General features: G+C 39.0%; 1 protein-coding gene across 1 annotated transcript; it reads right to left on the minus strand.

The window, feature by feature from the left end:
- Positions 1 to 5314: 5314 nt before the first annotated feature.
- LOC138069515 (olfactory receptor 12D1-like) lies at positions 5315 to 6241 on the minus strand. The gene has a single exon (XM_068960838.1). The coding sequence runs from the start codon at positions 6239 to 6241 to the stop codon at positions 5315 to 5317; it is 927 nt and encodes a 308-aa protein (XP_068816939.1).
- Between the last annotated feature and the right edge of the window lie 11544 nt (positions 6242 to 17785).

The raw sequence follows: 17785 nt of genomic DNA on the forward strand, positions 1-17785 counted from the left end.
TACAACAAGAATATCCCCCGGCCAACACCCAGACAGTGCTGGAACAAGCTGCCTTATCCTTCTGTGGACTCTCCTCTCTCTCTGTAAATACACCCCGAGGGCCTCAGACTATTCTCCCTTTGAGATTTTATACAGGAGACCACCCCCAGTAATAGAAAAGCTCAAGGGAGGCCACCAACAACTAGCTGACCTGGAGATGTCCTGACACCTCCAGGCCCTGGAAAAGTCTTCCACCATATCGCCCGAGAAACCTTAGAAAGGACACCCATTCCCTTGGACAATTGGGTTCATCCCTATCAGCCAGGAGATGAGATATGGGTTAAAGATTGAAAAAGAAACCAGTTCAGCCAGTTTGGACAGGCCTTCACATGGTCGTTCTGGCAACCCCTACTGCTGTTCAAGTTATAGGTGTCATCCCTTGGATCCAGCACACCAGAGAAGCTTCCTGTGATGAGGACACCTGGAAAGCTGTTCGGGACCCCAAAAACCTTCTTAAGGTCCAGTTCCAAAGACAACAGCCCTCACCCATGAAGGACACTGAGCCCTGCTCTAGTCACTCTGAAAGCTGACTAGTCAGTGCATGGCAGAAGCTTGAGGATTCTTCAGCCTTACTCCAGCCACACTCCAGCAGCTGGCTGGTCAATGCATGGTGGAAGCTTGAGGATCTGCCTATCAAGATATCAATGGATTTTCATTGTCAACACTGGCCTCTATCCTTAATCGGTATTATTGATGTGCTCATTACAAGACCAACTAGACTCTCTGGCTGAGGTGGTTTTACAGAATAGGAGAGGGCTAGACCTACTGACAGCTGAAAAGAGAGGACTCTGTCTCTTCTTAAATGAGATGAAGACTGCTGCTTTTATGTAAACCAATCAGAAATAGTCAAGGACATGGCACAACAGCTAAGGGAACAAATCATATAAGGAGAGAGAAACTAGCTAATTCCTGGGGTAATTAGAACAATATCTGGAGCTGGGCATTGCGGCTTCTCCCTTTAACAGGTCCTCTCTTCATGCTCTTTGCAGCGCTCTTGTTTGGCCCTTGTATTCTCAATGTAATTGTCAGTAATTGCCTCTTGGATTGAATCCATAAAGTTACAAATGGTAATAGCTCAATATAGCCCCCTAAATGATGGGGAGCTCTGAATGTCCTACCGAAACATGAGATGATGCTTTCCACGAGTGACAGAAGCATCACGAGGGGGGAATGAAGAGGAAAAGTTAAAATTTTACATAGCCTCCTGCTCCTTCTGCCTCCGTAATCCAGCTTGCTTCTTGCAAAGTTTCATCACATAGGTCTCAGAAAGTGGGGACTCACAATACTAGAACAGAGTTTATCTCACTCACTCTTGTCCTGCTCTTTGCAATCGCTTTAGCCCCTGCAAACCCACAAACCCACTTAATCATGCCTGTCATGTCTAAAAAACTCTGTAACTGCTTTGTTTGGGGCTCAGAGCTTGGGGAGTTAACTCCTCTGGTCCCACTGGTGAAATAAACCTGAGTTCTCCAACTCTCCAATTGTGGTACTTGTTTTCTCAAGTACTGGTTTCTACAACAGTTAGAGATGGAACTGATAGCCACATTCTTTGACACTCTTTCCCTTGAGAGGTAGGATTTATTTCCTCTCTCTATGAAGAAATATGAGGTTGGTCTGTGACTTCTCAAACTAATAGAATATGATGGAAGTGGTGTTAATTCTGGTTATGGGTTTTTTCTTTCAATGACTAACAGCTTTTGCCTTAGTCTGTTGGCCCCCTGTGTCCCTGAATTATGCCTGCTGAGGAAGCACAGGGTAATTACAAGGAGAAAGGGGAAGAAGAGAGAAAAAAAGGGAAAGATTTTATCAGTTTGCAGCTATTCCATATCCAGCTGTTACAAGGAGAAACTGGAGAGAGAAACACAGCAAAACATTTTATTGGGTCCTAGTTATTCCATGTCCAATTGTTCAAGTTAACTTAACTGAGAGGCCCCAGACTTGCTTTAGCAGAGTCAACTCTTGCTATTTTCTGGCCCATGGAATAATGCAATTTAATGAAACAAGTGGTTTTAAACCAGTAAATTTTGGAGTACTATTGTGTTATCAGTCAGTTCAGTTGCTAGGTCATGTCTGAAACTTTGCGATCCCATGGACTGCAACATGCCAGGCTTCCCAGTCCATCACCAAATCCCAGAGCCTACTCAAGCTCATGTCCATTGAGTCAGTGATGTCATCCAACCATCTCATCCTCTGTTGGCCCCTTCTGCTCCTGCCTTCAGTCTTTCCCAGCATCAGGGTCTTTTCCAATGAGTTAGTTCTTCGCATCAGTTGGCCAAAGTATTGGAGCTTCAGCTTTAGCATCAGTCCTTCCAAAGAACACCCAGGACTGATCTCCTTTAGGATGGACTGGTTGGATCTCCTTGCAGTCCAAGGGACTCTCAAGAGTCTTCTCCAACACCACAGTTCAAAAGCATCAATTCTTCGGCGCTCAGCTTTCTTTACAATCCAACTCTCACATCCATACATGACTACTGGAAAAACCATAGTGTTGACTAGACAGACTTTTGTTGGCAGAGTAATGTCTCTGCTTTTTAATATGCTATCTAGGTTGGTCATAGCTGATCTTCCAAGGATCAAAGGTCTTTTAATTTCATGGGTGCAGTCACCATCTGCAGTGATTTTGGAGCCTTCCCCCCTCCTCAAATAAAGTGTCTCACTGTTTCCATTGTTTCCCCATCTATTTGCTATGCAGTGGGGGGACTAGATGCCATGATCCTAGTTTTTTGAATGTTGAGTTTTGAGACAACTTTTTCACTGTCTTCTTTCACTTTCTTCAAGAGGCTCTTTAGTTCCTCTTGTTTTATGCAGTAATATAAAATCAGAGCTCTATTGTTCTTCTGTAGTTCATAACGTCCATTCAGACTGGATTATAGAACAAATTACAACTGACCAAAAGCTAGTCTGAGATAGTTCAAGTTGGAATATACCTTATCCACAAATGCCTTCTCTCATCTATAGACCTGAATTGGTGGGTTAAAGAAGACTGAGCAGGAAGATAGAAGTAGTACAAGCAAAAAATCAAAACCAAGTTATTTGGGTATGCAAAAGTAAAAGCAGGAGCTTTGAATGGTCAATCCAACAGTTCAAAATAACTTTCATAGTCTTGCCTATGTGTATATCTATGCTCAGTCACTTCAGTCGTGTATGACTCTTTGCAACTCCATGGACTGGAGGCCATCAGGCTCCTCTGTCCATGGGATTTTCCAGGCGACAATACTGGAGTGGGTTGCCGTGCCCTTCTCCGGGGGCATCTTCCTGACCCAGGAATTGAACCTACGTCTCTAGCATCTCCTGCATTGATGGCAGGGTGTTTACCCACTGAACCACCTGGGAAGCCCCATGTGTGTATCTGAATAGTTATACATGCTGATACTCTATCAGTGGGCTAACAGCCACTTCTAGATACTGAGACACCAAGGAACATACTGCATCTTTACTATTAGCTGCAGAAACATCTCAGAAATTATGGCCTCATTGCTTTTACTTAGTATAAAGTTGTTGCCAAGTACGGGGAAGAAGGAGGAGGAAATGGAAACCTACTCTAGTATTCTTGCTTGGAGAATTCCAAGGAGAGAGGAGCCTGGCAGGCTACAGTCCATGAGGTAGCAGAGTTGTGACTGAACATGAGTACAAGGGAAAGAAAACTAATTTTGTTTATTCTTACTATTTATTCTGTATTACATCATATTACAGTGCATTACAGTTTGTTGAAATAGAGTAGGAAAAAAAAACAAAAAAGGGGGGAAATTCTATAAATCAACATTTTCCATGACCAGAAGTTGAGTGAAAAAATAATCCACAAATAAGGAAAAGATATTCTTGAGATGCTTTTTCAACCTGCCTCCATTTTAAATAACATTTCACAGTAATCATTGACAGTTTGGCCAATGACTTCCAAAAATCTCTGAAAATAGCATTTCCCAAACTCCTTAGATGAACCGTTGTTTGTTTTCTGTCAATTCATGATTCAGTTCAGTTCAGTCGCTCTGTTGTGTCCAACTCTTTGCAAATCCATGGACTGCAGCATGCCAGGCCTCCCTGTCCATCACCAACTCCCAGAGTTTACCCAAACTCATGTCCATTGAGTCAGTGATGCCATCCTCTGTCATCCCCTTCTCCTCCCACCTTCAATCTTTCCCAGCATCAGGGTCTTTTCAAATGAGTCAGCTCTTGGCATCAGGTGGCCAAAGTACTGGAGTTTCAGCTTCATTGTAATTCATGATTACAATGTCATTTTCTTTAATTACTATTTTGCTTCTTTGCTTAGATAACAAGAAATCATGACTACCTCTTAAAAATTCTCCTTCAATCATGTGAATTAACATTTACTTTTCTGAGTAATTATGCCCCTAAATTAAAATCTTCAAAATCTGAAAGTGCCATAATTTTACTTCTCACATTAAAATGTGCTAATATGGAGGGATCATACAGATAGGCTTAAAAACAACCTATTTACACACTACATGGGCAATAGAAGCATATTTCTATAACTAAATTCAGAGAAGAGCTTATTACAATACATAACAAATCAATTTTATCAACTAATATCTCAAAAACAAATTCAGTATTAGACTTCCATGGCTAGGATTCCATTTGCTCAAATCTCCTTTCTATTACCTGAGAATGTATTGTTGAGCCCTAGACTAGACTTTCCCAGTTATTTTTCCTTTAAACTATTCCCTCCATTATATACATATTTCAGTTCAGTTCAATTGCTCAGCAGTATCCAACTCTTTGTGACCCCATGGACTGCAACACGCCAGGCTTCCCTGTCCATCACCAACTCCCAAAGCTTGCTCAAACTCATGTCCATCGAGTCAGTGATGCCATCCAACCATCTCATTCTCTGTCGTCCCCTTCTTCTCCTGCCTTCAATCTTTCCCAGCATCAAGGTCTTTTCCAACAAGTCAGTTCTTTGCATCAAGTGGCCATAATATTGGAGTTTCAGCTTCAGCATCGGTCCTTACAATAAATATTCAATGAACATTCCTTTAAGATTGATTAGTTTGATCTCCTTGCAGTCCAAGGGACCTTCAAGAGTCTTCTCCAACACCACAGTTCAAAAGCATCAATTCTTCAGGACTCAGCTTTCTTAATGGTCCAGCTCTCACATCCATTCATGACTACTGGAAAAACCATAGCTTTGACTAGACAGACCTTTGTTGGCAAAGTAATATACATGGCAAGCAATTTTGAGTAGCAGTATTATTTCACATCTCAACTGTCTCATTGCTTGTTTATTTATACCTCTAAGAGTTCTGTAGACTTCCTCAAGTCAGGGCCTCCTTCTGATCACCCTCTTCAAGGCCCCCTTTACTTCCTTGTTCCTCAAAGTATAAATCAGTGGATTTAGTACAGGAGAGACCACACTGTACATAATGGCAACAGTCCGGTCCTGGTCCATGGAGCTACCTGAGGCAGGACGAATGTAAATGAAAAAAACAGGACCAAATAAAAGAACAACTACCATGAAGTGGGAGGCACAAGTGGACAGTGCTTTACGAAGCATGCTACAAGAATGAGTCTTGAGGAAAAGATAGATAATAATGTAGAAATAGGAGAGAAGGGTTAGAAAGAATGAGCCCATGGCAATGGTCTCTGTGACAGTATGAAGTAGCCACTCATTGAGCTCAGTGTTCCCACAGGCCAGCTTGAGCAATGGCTTAACATCACAGAAGAAGTGATGGATGTGGTTGGAACCACAGAAGTTTAAGCGAGAGGTCATTACTGAGTGCAGCAGGGCATGGAAAAACCCAGTGATCCAGATAGTGACAGCCATCTGGGTACAGACCTGATGACTCATGATAAGAGTGTAACGAAGTGGCTTGCAGATAGCTACATAGCGATCAAAGGCCATCACAGCCAACAACATGACCTCTGTGCTGCCTAGGAAGTGGAAGAAGTGAAGCTGGCTTATGCATCCCAAGAAAGAAATTGCTTTGTGTGTTGAGAGAAAGTTCTCCAGCATCTTTGGCAGAGTCACTGTGGAGTAGCAGATATCTAGACATGACAGGTTTCCCAGGAAAAAATACATAGGAGAATGGAGTCTTGAATCAGAGATGACAACTATCAGGATGGCTCCATTTCCAGCCAAACTGAGAAAGTAAATTATAAGAATAATAACAAAGAGAAAAGACTGCAGTTCCTGGATGTCTGTTATTCTCAAGAGAAGAAATTCAGTGATTGAAGTTTGGTTCAGCATCACTTTAAAAAAAGACAAGATAATAGAGGAAGACAATCTTTAATGAGAACCAGTTCTTCCAGCCCAGGATTTCTTGCTGAGACAAATGCTTTAATGAATAGTGTTACTGTTCTATACAATCCAAAATCAGAGGTGGTGCCATATTTGGACTATTAGATTATTAAATATTAAAGCCACTTATCACTTATGGTCTATAAGGCAAACATTTATTTTCTTTACAAGCTTTGTCATTAGTGTTTTTTTTCTCCCAGTAATTCAGAGTACACTGCAGCCTGCTATGTTCTCTGGTTGTGAACTCTACATTCTTGTACAACTTTTCTTTTATCTCCCTAAGTTAACTCTAATAGGAAGCAACTCTTTAAGTATTCCACCACACTGCTGTCTCTATACCTAATAAGCTGTCATAAGTACTTTAAATTTAAAACAATTGACAGGGATGAAAACATTACAACTGCAAATTCTTTTTCAAAAAAACTAAAATGCTTTTTCAAATAATAGTAATAACTTTTCCTCTTCTTAGAATGTTAGTGGAGCTAGTGGTGTCCTTATACTGATCTCTTTCTGACTCTCACATTTGGAAAAGTCATAAAACCTTACTGGGGTAAGAAATGCACTGTACTGTACTTAGTCCCTCAGTCGTGTCAGACTCTTTGTGACCCCCATGGACTGTAGCCTGCCACGCTCCTGTGTCCATGTGGATTCTCCAGGCAAGAATACTGGAGGGGGTTGCCATGCCTCCCTCCAGGGGATCTTCCCAACCCAGGAATTGAACCGGGGACTCCTGCGTTGCAGGCAGATTCTTCACCAGCTGAGTACCAGGGAAATCCCAACTAAGAAATAAGACCACATTAATCAGACATTAGCCAGAGGTATATCTGAAATTTTACTACTGCTTTATGTGATGGTGAGCTTAGTTTTTTCCTACAATCTGAGAAAATTCAAATTTATATGAAAATATAAATTTATATGTAAATATAAATTTTCTCAAAACAGGATCTCCAAATTATTACTTTGATGACAAATGTTATTATGCTTCTTCTCTCTAGTTGCCCTGGGACTCTCTTTCATTTCCCAAATTGCCAAATCCCTGGATAAGAAAAATTCTTCCTCAAATGAGCTCACTACTTCCTTATTATACCTTACAGTGGCCTCTCTTTGAAGTATGTATGAGTTCAACCCTCTTAAAATCTTATGTTTTCTGAATGATCTGCTTTCTCAAGTTCCATTTTCATTTTGTCTTCAATAAATATGCTCTTCAAATATTAAGGAATATTCCACCCCAAGTGCGATTTACCTTCTTCACTTCTAGTTCTGTTGCAGGAATGGGGACCCCTTCCAGGGCCCAAACCTGGGCTCTTGTCTAACACTCAGAAATGAATTGTCTGAGGAGACACATGTGCTGACAAAGCAAGAGATTTGTTGGGAAAGGCACCCAGCTGGAGAGCAGCAGGGTAAGGGAACCCAGGAGACCAGCTCTGCCATGTGGCTCTGTAGTCCCGGATTTTATGGTGATGGGATTAGTTTCTGGGTTGTCGTTAGCCAATCATTCTGACTCAGAGTCCTTCCTGGTGGTGTACACCTTGTTCAGCCAAAATGGATGCCAGTGAGAAGGATTCTGGGAGGTGGTCGGATATGTGGTGTCTCCTTTTGACCTTTCCCGAACTCTTCCAGTTGGTGGAGGCTTATTTGTTCCATGTTCCTTATCAGGACCTCCTGGCGTGAAACAGCTCAAGCAAATGGTTACTATGGTGCCTGGCCAGGGTGAGCGGTTTCAGTCAGCATGCTTCCCCTAACAGTTCTGTCTGTGTGTCACTGGCCAAGTCTATGTTCTTATAGCAACTCTCTCCCAAATTGTCACAAATTTTTCTCACTTGAAAATTCTGTTTTCTCTTTTGACTTTTCTATTAAATAAAATTCTTGTTTTCTACTACAGGAAAGCATTAATTTTAATTTCATTGGTGGGACTGAAGTCTTTTCTTTAGTGAAGGGTAAAACTCTTAAGGAATTGTAAGGAAATTAGCTGTAGTGAAGTTTGATATTTGACTATATTTGCCCTATTTACTGAGAGGCAGGAAACGTTTTGAATGTTTTTTTCCTCTATTATTTACAAAGTATATTGTTTTCCTTCAGGTACTGACAAAAGTAGATATAATTACATAAAATTGCTCCCTCCTTGTTTCTTTTATTTGCTGATGTAATGAATTAACCCTTGCATATTGTGAGGGAAGAAGCAAAGGTGGGTAGAAAACTTATAGATACGAAAGCACCGAGGAAAAAGTAAGAACTGTAAGGAAATTTGAAGAGAGATGCAGATATTGGAGAGGTGGATAGTTCAATTTTGAGAAATAACTGAGGGCAAAAGAAAATGATTTGACTAGAGTAAAAAAGTGAATGGACTGGGAAACACTTTGAGGGGAATCATAGAGATTTAGGTTTATCTCTGAAAGAAAAATTGAGAAAATTATCTGATCTCTATACATCTTCAAAAAGGGCTATTTCAAATAACTCAGTAGATTTTTTGATAGCCATGTATATTTTGCATATTTAAATAATTTTATCATCACTGTTTAAAATAAAAATGATATGCCAAATATCATCTTGGTTTTCTGACCAACCTGAAAAATATTATCAAAAATTATTCTGGGAATAAACAAAACACAACACACACACACATACACACACACACACAACTTTCCTAATTTCTAAAGAAAATTAACAATTAGGTTCCTCTGTTCTAAATTATTTCTTTCACTATTTAGTTATTAAAGATTCAATCTGAAGAATGTCTAGAGAAGCAGGAGCATTGAATGAGGTATGTGCCATGGCAATACAACTGTGGGGAATAAAGTGCTTTCATAATCCACAAACACAATGAGGAGTCCATCATAAGACAGGAAATCAGCTCTTAATACTGGATATTTAATTTTCATACTAGCAAGCAGACAGCCTTACAAAGAGATAGAAAATATGGGCAACTTCCCGGTCTATCTTTTATTTTATCCTTTTACCTGATTGAGTATTCAGGTTCATAGGTAAGAAAGCTTTTTGGGTTGACACTCTTAATGATAATAAACAGTAGAAAAATATTTGAAAGGATGGTTCTTGCTGAGATTGTAATATAAGCTCTTTATGTTGAGATGTTGTTTCTTCCCTTTTTGAAAATTTGCCTGCCTTTTTATGGGTTACATATTTCTACACAAGAAAATCCTAGGGGAGAATGTCTCCTGGGTATGGAGAAGAATTGCTGTAAGAAGAAAGAGAATGTTTTTCACACATACAACATGATGAGGTAAGCTTGGGGAATTCTTTTCTTTAGTTCCATTTGTTGTTGTTGTTGTTGTTTTTTTTTAATTCTTCCTATTTTCTTTACTGCTTTGTCCCTTCATTTCAGAATTATAGACAGCAATAGGATTTCAGTGGCTATTCAGTGTCCCTTCATTTCCTAGGACAGAGGTATAAATTCACTTTTTCAGTTTGGAAATTATCTTGGAAATACTCTTTGGTGTATATGAAGAAAAGAAAACTGGTATATATGATGAAAAGAAAATTAGTAATATGAGTTAAGGAATGAGAATCACATTAGCATCATGGCAGAGTGAGATGCTCCTTGTATCTCTCCCCTTCAACTTATAACCAGTAAAACACCCACAGCTCAACAAGGTGCCTCTGCCAAACACACCAGCAGGATGTCAGAGAATTCCATACATCTTTTCATCTAAAAGAGGGTGTACTGGATCCCATAAAGGAGGCAAAATTTGAGAAACAGCAGAAATGGTCCCTGCAATCCCAGCATACCTCTTGCCCACTGGCCACAGCAGCTAATCACAAAGCCCCAGAGAACCCAATAGTAGCAGGTGGTGCCCATGACTCTGACTTTCCAACCACAGGGGCACTCAGAGCCAAAGTTAATGGGCATCAACAGTGAGGTCTGTGACCCCATCCCTCCAGCTGTGGAGGCATCCATGACTTGGGCCCCCAACCCCCCAACGATAGTGGCAGCTCCCACATATGCCACAGCACTGGACATGACAGAAGCACCAGTGACCCCAATGCCACCTTGATAACGCATGGGAGATAATGAATGGGAAAGGGAAATGAAGCTAATTTTACCCATTGTGAGTCAGGGACAATATCCTTTATCCATCTTTCTATCAATTTTTCATTTTTGTTGCTTTTCAGGAGTTCCTTGCTATGTAATATGTTGCAAATATTATATAAAGATAATTTTATTGTGTATTCATTTTATGTGTAAGTTATTGTTCTGAGTTCTTTACCTGTGTCAGATTATTTAATTTGAGGATATTAAAATCATGGAGCACAAAAACCCAAGGCTCAAAGGATTTTAACAAATTTCCAAACTTATACTAATACATTGTGAAACTAGGATTCAAAGTGAATCACAAAAAATTGAATACTTTAAAATATCACCCATTCTTGGTTCCAGATCAAGATGGTGGAGTAGGAAGTTCCTGAATTCACCTCCTCCCATGAACACACCAAAACTACAACTGTTTATAAGACAATTATCTCTGAAAACAGACCAAAGACTAGCAGAACAGATTTTATACAACTAAAGATATAAATAAAAGGCCATATCAAGATGTATATGAGGGGCAGAGATGTGGTCTAGTCAGAAACCATAACCCTGGTGTGGCAACCAAGAGCCAGCCGGTGAGCTACCACAACCTCAGAGGTCCCCCCTTGGTAGGCTAGCCGTGAACACCTTGCATGCATGATCAGTTGCTTTAGCCATGTCTGACTTTTTGAAAACCTATGAATTGTAGCCTCCTAGGCTTCTCTGTCCATGGGATTCTCCACTCTAGAATACTGAAGCATGCCCTCCTCCAGGGGATCTTCCCAACCCTGGGATCAATCCCTGGTCTCCCACATTACAGGCAGATTCTTTACCATCTGAGGCATAAGGGAAGCCTGAGAATACTGGAGTGGGTAGCCTATCCCTTTTCCAGGAGATCTTCCCGGCCCAGGAACTGAACCGGGGTCTCTTGCATTGCAGGCAGATTCTTTACCAGCTGAGCTATCAGGAAGTGAAGTCACTCAGCTGTGTCCGACTCTTTGTGACCCCATGGACTGTAGCCTACTGGGCTCCTCTGTCCATGGGATTTTCCAGGCAAGAGTACTGGAGTGGGTTACATTTCCTTCTCCAGAGGATCTTCCCGATCCAGGGATCGAACCCAGGTCTCCCTCAGTGTAGGCAGGCGCTTTATGGTTGGAGTCACAAGTCTGCAAATATTAAGCCAGCCTTCCTTGTTTTGCAAATAAGGTCATCTATACTATTTTTCTAGATGACCTGAATGGGAAAGAAGTCCAAAAAGGAGGGGATATATGTTTATGTGTATGTATGACTGATTCATTTTGCTGTAAAGCAACTGTACTCCAATAAAAATTAATTTAAAAAGAAAAAAAGACCAAGTTGAACTAAGGATAAGATACAAACACTGTATGTTGAAAATTAACATTTTTTTCTTAGATAAATTAAAAAATTTTAGTCTCTCCTTTAAATTAATTTTGTTATTTATTGGTTAATTTTTATTTGACCATTAAAAATACTGAGTATGAAAGAGTAAAATCATTTCTGAGATAAGTGTGTTACCTGGAAGTCAATTTTGTTGTCTACATGGCTTTTGTCCTTACCTATAAGTTTTGTCTTTATTTTTCTTTCTCATGCCCTAAATTTTGGTGTCAACAAAAATTTGATATTTGGATCTTTGTTTTTTTATTTCATGCTATGTAATCTTCATTAGTTTCATGAGTCAAATGTTATCTTCTTCCACATAACATGAATTGTTATTATCTAACTCTTGAGTATCAGTTTAATATATTAAAACATTCTTTAGAGATTTCTGCTTGAAAAATAATATTAATAATAAGAGCTAACATTTGTTCAGCACTCTGTGATAATCACTGTGCTCATGTCTTATACACATTTTTCATTTAATCTCAGTGCCCTGATAGACCAGAAAACATGAGTCGTTTAAAATTCATTTCTTTGCCAAAATAAGCTTTTTCTCTGAATGCCTTTTTATGACAATAACTTTATCATTCTCCAAATTTCCTCACCCAAGCTTTAACCTTTAGCTCTTTTTAATTTTTCTTTCCCCTTTGGCTGAAAAATAAACATGACCACAAAATGTACATTTTTTTTTCTTCACAGTGATTTTGATTTTTATCCTTTTCTTTCCTTTTTAGTATCATCACTTACACCTCACAATCAAGCTTTCTTAACTTCACAACTATATCATTGCATTAACTTCCAAATGATTTTTTTTTTTGGCCTCTAGAATTTATATTTAGGAAAAATCTGCATAGAATCCTTGGATTAATTTTCTATTGTTGTGTTCCCCCCTACCCCCATCACTCTTTTCATTTAAACTCTTAACTGATTCCCAGCTACTTAGAAGACAAGCCATAATTTCTTAACCTGAAATTTCATCCTTCATGATCTGTATTCATGCAAAGATGGATGAGTATTTACCAGCTAAAGTGAAGATATTTTTAATTTGAAGGTGAGATTAGGCCAGATACCCGAGTGAGAGAAAAAGAGTCTTGGACCTTCATTCTGTGTGATCCTAGAAATGTTCAAAACTTATGGGGACCTCAGTTTGTTTTCATTGCCAGTTGGATAGTGGTAGCAAATAAACATGATTGGAACAGGAATGTCTAAAGGCTTAAAAGTCTCCTAAGTCAGTCTCTTCTGAGGAGCGCTCTTATGAAATCACCATGAAGGATTACCATTTATCTGAGACTTTTCTATTTCAACTCCCTAAAGCAGCACATCCTGCTTCTGTAACACCCAGAGCACCGGCATTTAATTAGGGATGCTGGGCTCTTGTTAAATGTTTCTAACAGCATAAAAACTCCAGGGACAAGAAGTCTGTCACTCCAAGAGTCCATAAAAGAAGCCTCATATCAGGTTTTGGGAATTCGAATTTGAACATCTATTCTCATGTTCTCTTTTCTATTACAAGTAAGTGTTTTTCTTTTTGTTCTTATTCTCCTCTTCTTCTGCCTCCTTTCCCCCCATCTCCCTACTTCTTATTTCAGCCTGATACTTAGATTTATTGTTTTTCTTCAATCACCCTTTTTGGAAAACAGTAGGGAATAGTTAAGAAAAAGGAAATCAAAGATCTCATGGAGCTTTACCTATAGGAGACAATAAGATGTCCATCCTGTCTCTGGGTGTATGGGGCAGCTCAAGTGTCTGTAAACTGTGTAGCTTCCTTCAGCAATGTCATTTTTTTAGCTACAGGAAAGGTCCTTGGCTCTCCAAAGTGTTTGATTCATCTGTTCCACCAATATTGTGAGTTCTTTTAATAAGAGACACGTCATTCAGTCCATGACAGTGAAAAGGTAAAAGTCCTACTGGATGATAAAAGAGTTCGGCATGGTTTGGCATAAATGATTATTATCAAATCCATATTATGTGAGAAACAAAGACGAAATATATTTTAGTCCAGAGTCAAAATTTCATATACCAAAGTCCTTCATGAAGAAGAGAGACCAAACTTTACCTGTGGTTTCAGAATTCAGACCTAAAACCAAATATGTGAAATAACAATAATAATATATATCATTCATTGTTATTTTTATATACTACACACTAGGTTAAGTGCTAAATGCATTGCTTCATTTAATGTCACAGTTTTCTGATGAGGAAGATATCATTATTTTCATTTAGGGAGGAAGAGCTTTATAATTCATTCATGGTCACAGAGCTACTAAGTGGGTGGAATAGCTGCATTTTTTGTGTTCACACAGCTGGTAGGTGTAACCATTCTTCCAGTAATAAAACACAGTGACCAGGGACTTCCCTGAAGATCCAGTGGCTAAAAGTCCTTGTTCCCAATGCAGGGGGCCAGGGTTTGATCCCTGGTCAGGGAACTAGATACTACATGCTGCAACTAAAGATCCCACATGCCACAACTAAAACGTGGCTCAGCCAAAAAAACCCACAATGATTGTCTAATACTTGGATTTGTCTAAAGATGGAATAGCCTCCCTTTACAGAGTTTACATCTCCCATCAATACAGTATACAATTTTAGATTGGATTATCACCTTGCAAAATATAAGGCTTCCCCAGTGGCTCAGACGGTAAACAATGATCCTGCAATGCCAGAGACTGGGTTCAATCCCTGGGTTGAGAAGATTCCCCTGGAGGAGGGCATGGCAACCCACTCCAGTATTCTTGCCTGGAGAATCCCCATGGACAGAGAAGCCTGGTGGGTGACAGTCCATGGAGTTGGAAAGAGTCAGACATGACTGAGCAACTAAGAACAGCACGGCAAAACATCTGTATAGGGTATTTCAGTGGCCAGACTAGATGACTTTTAAAGGCTCCTTCCCAATTGGAGGTGGAATTCCCATTCTGTATATTCCATAAGAGATGGTCCAAAATACTGCATTGAATTTTCAGCACCAAGTACCATGCCTTAGACTCAGTATTGCTCACTGATTATATAAATAGCCATGCTTAGTCCCGACTTTGATTTCAATGTAAGAGAGGAGATGGATAGCGGTGGTATAGCAGATAAAAGCCTAAAAAATAGGTTTTCTCCAGATTTCTACCTTTTTCATGATTTTTCAGCTAATATGTACAGTGTTAGCATCTCTAGAGGATTCGTTAATTAAAGGGACATACTCTATTGTAGAGTTTTTCCTTCGCTTATCTGAACACCCTATAAAAACAGCAACATAGGGTCAAGTAATACCAAACAAACCATTCTCCAAAATGGAGCTTTTCCAAAACAAAAGTTTCTTATTTGTATACTGGATACAATGGTCAGATGATCCACAGAAAGGTTTGTTGTATAAATGAATTCGTATTAAATCCTTCACTTTAATATTGATAGGAATTCTGAAAGCCAGTTTATATTTTATCTAAGTTCTAGTACTGAACTCTTGGGATTACTATTTCTCTGTCTTCCATTCAGTTCTCCACTGAGACAGAATTCAGCCAAGTACTGCCACCTCTAGACTAGCTCATGAGGGATTTTCTTCATGGAAAGCTTATTTTTCATGATACTGGAATGATGCATGGGTACCAGGAAATTAAATAGAAATAAAATAATTTACATTTACTAAGTGTATTTAATCTCATGATTTTTTGAAATAAGACTCTCAGTCTTAATCTCATTTTTGTTAATATTTCCTTGATGTTTGTTCTTTGGGCCTTAAACCAAAACATATTTCTAGGATGTGTTTTGGAAACAGTTTGGCCAACCTAGGAGGAGAAAGCTATATAATAGAAATAAAGCTAAATAATTAGAAATTAAAAATTACTGATTATTACCATGGATACTATGTTGCTTTCTTACCCATTTTTTTTTTTTACTATTTTTTTATTTTGACAATTTTAAGCATATAATATATACAAAATTTTATCCCATGTCCAACAGATCCAAGTTTTAAATTATCCTTTATTTTGTGTGGAAATGTTTATAAATTTGATCTTTGTCATAAGTATCTGAGTTGAAGTAATTCAAACTTTTCATGAATCTGGAAAAAGACAGAAATGGGAAAGGACAATGGGCTAATGTCCCATCAAAGCCAGTGCTGTCTCAGCAATATTTTGCTCAGTGTTTTATTTCAAATTTACTCTTTGAGTTGTAATATGCTATGATCATGCTGCTGCTGCTGCTGCTAAGTCACTTCAGTCGTGTCCGACTCTGTGTGACCCCATAGACGGAAGCCCACCAGGCTCCCCCGTCCCTGGGATTCTCCAGGCAAGAACACTGGAGTGGGTTGCCATTTCCTTCTCCAATGCATGAAAGTGAAAAGTGAAAGGGAAGTCACTGAGTTGTGTCCGACTCTTCGTGACCCCATGGACTGCAGCCCACCAGGCTCCTCCATCCATGGGATTTTCCAGGCAAGAGTACTGGAGTGGGGTGCCATCTCCTTCTCCGTGCTGATTGCTTAGAATGATGAAGAAACAAAAAAAATGTTTAAAAATCAATTTCTCATCAATGGTTTTGGCAATGTGATATCACAATTAATGATCTCAGTAAATTAAGTATGCTATAGGATAGGATAATTTACTGAGATCGTTAATTGTGATATCACATTGCCAAAACCATTGATGAGAAATTGATTTTTAAATATTTTTGTTTCTTCATCATTCTAAGCAATCAGAATGGATCACTGGTCAAACTAAAACTGTTACTTTTACATCATAATACATAAATATTTTTCTGGAATTTTGGAGACAGAGAGTATATAATAATTTTACATATGACTCAGGGCTTCCCCTGTGGTTCAGCTGGTAAAGAATCTGCCTGCAATGCAAGAGACCTGGGTTCAATCCCTGCGTTGGGAAGGATGGGATCCCCTGGAGAAGGGAACAGCTACCCACTCCAGTATTCTGGCCTAGAGAATTCTGTGGATTGTATAGGCCGCAGAGTTGCAAAAAGTTGGATATGACTGAGCGACTTTCACATCACATATGACTCAACAGGGAATCAGAAAATTAAAATGATCTTCCTGTGTTCAAACATCTAGTGGATTGTAGAACTGAGGAGGGAACCCAGGTATTCTCACTTGTTGTGAGACGTGTTCTCTTGTTTGTTTCAAGTTTTCTCTTATCGGCTAAGGTTGTTGTTGGTGACCATACCAGTTAAAGAGAGAGAAGTTTGACTTTTAAATTTCCTGCTCTGAATGCAGATACAGGACTTAGTGACTAAACTACCACCATCACAATATTTGAGGCTAAAATGAGACAAAATTATTATTTAAAATTTTATTTATTTGCTTGGTCTTACTTTTACAGCAGTGAAAACTCCAAGTCCTAATCACTGGACCACCAGGGAAATTGTATGACAAAATTTAGAGCACTGGAGAGTGGTTTCAATAACTAATTCCACTGATAACAGTGTCATCTTCAAGTCTTAGTGTCATCTTCAAGTCTTAGTGTCATGGTTTGTAAGAGTCTGTTCCAGGATATGCTTACTAGTGTCAACTATTGTTTTTTAAGATAAAGTTTTATCAAAGTACATGGTATCACATTCTGGAACTATCTTGTTTTTGGAATTTTCAATTCCACTTTCGTTTTCTTAAACTATAACTTAAATAAAAACCATAAAAACCAATCTCTAAGTGTGCAAGGAAGACAAGGAGGCATCACAAAGAGAAACTCAAATAACCCCACAACTCTTGAAACAAATTATGTGATGGATATTCACCAGTCATCTCTAAGACACAACGAGGTGTTAGGAAACGGGCTTGCCAAGACCTGTTTACATAAATAGACTTTTAAAATATTTACTTTTTCCTGTAAAAGTGTTGCTGATATTCTGTAAGAGATGGGTCCTATAGGAAAAGTTTAAATGTGTATGTCGAAGGCTTATGTGATGATTGCAGTACAGCACTGTAACTTGTCATGGATTCTAAATTTGAGTATTTTTTCCTGATATTTTCTGATGATTATTTTATCTATAAAGTTATATGTTCTTGTTTTGTAGATTACTGCTGTTGCAGCACATGAATACTGCAATCTATACTGCTTCTTTCTCAATTTCCGAGAGAAAACATC

The sequence above is a fragment of the Capricornis sumatraensis genome, chromosome 22 (genome assembly GCF_032405125.1).
Source record: "Capricornis sumatraensis isolate serow.1 chromosome 22, serow.2, whole genome shotgun sequence".
Classification (NCBI taxonomy): domain Eukaryota; kingdom Metazoa; phylum Chordata; class Mammalia; order Artiodactyla; family Bovidae; genus Capricornis; species Capricornis sumatraensis.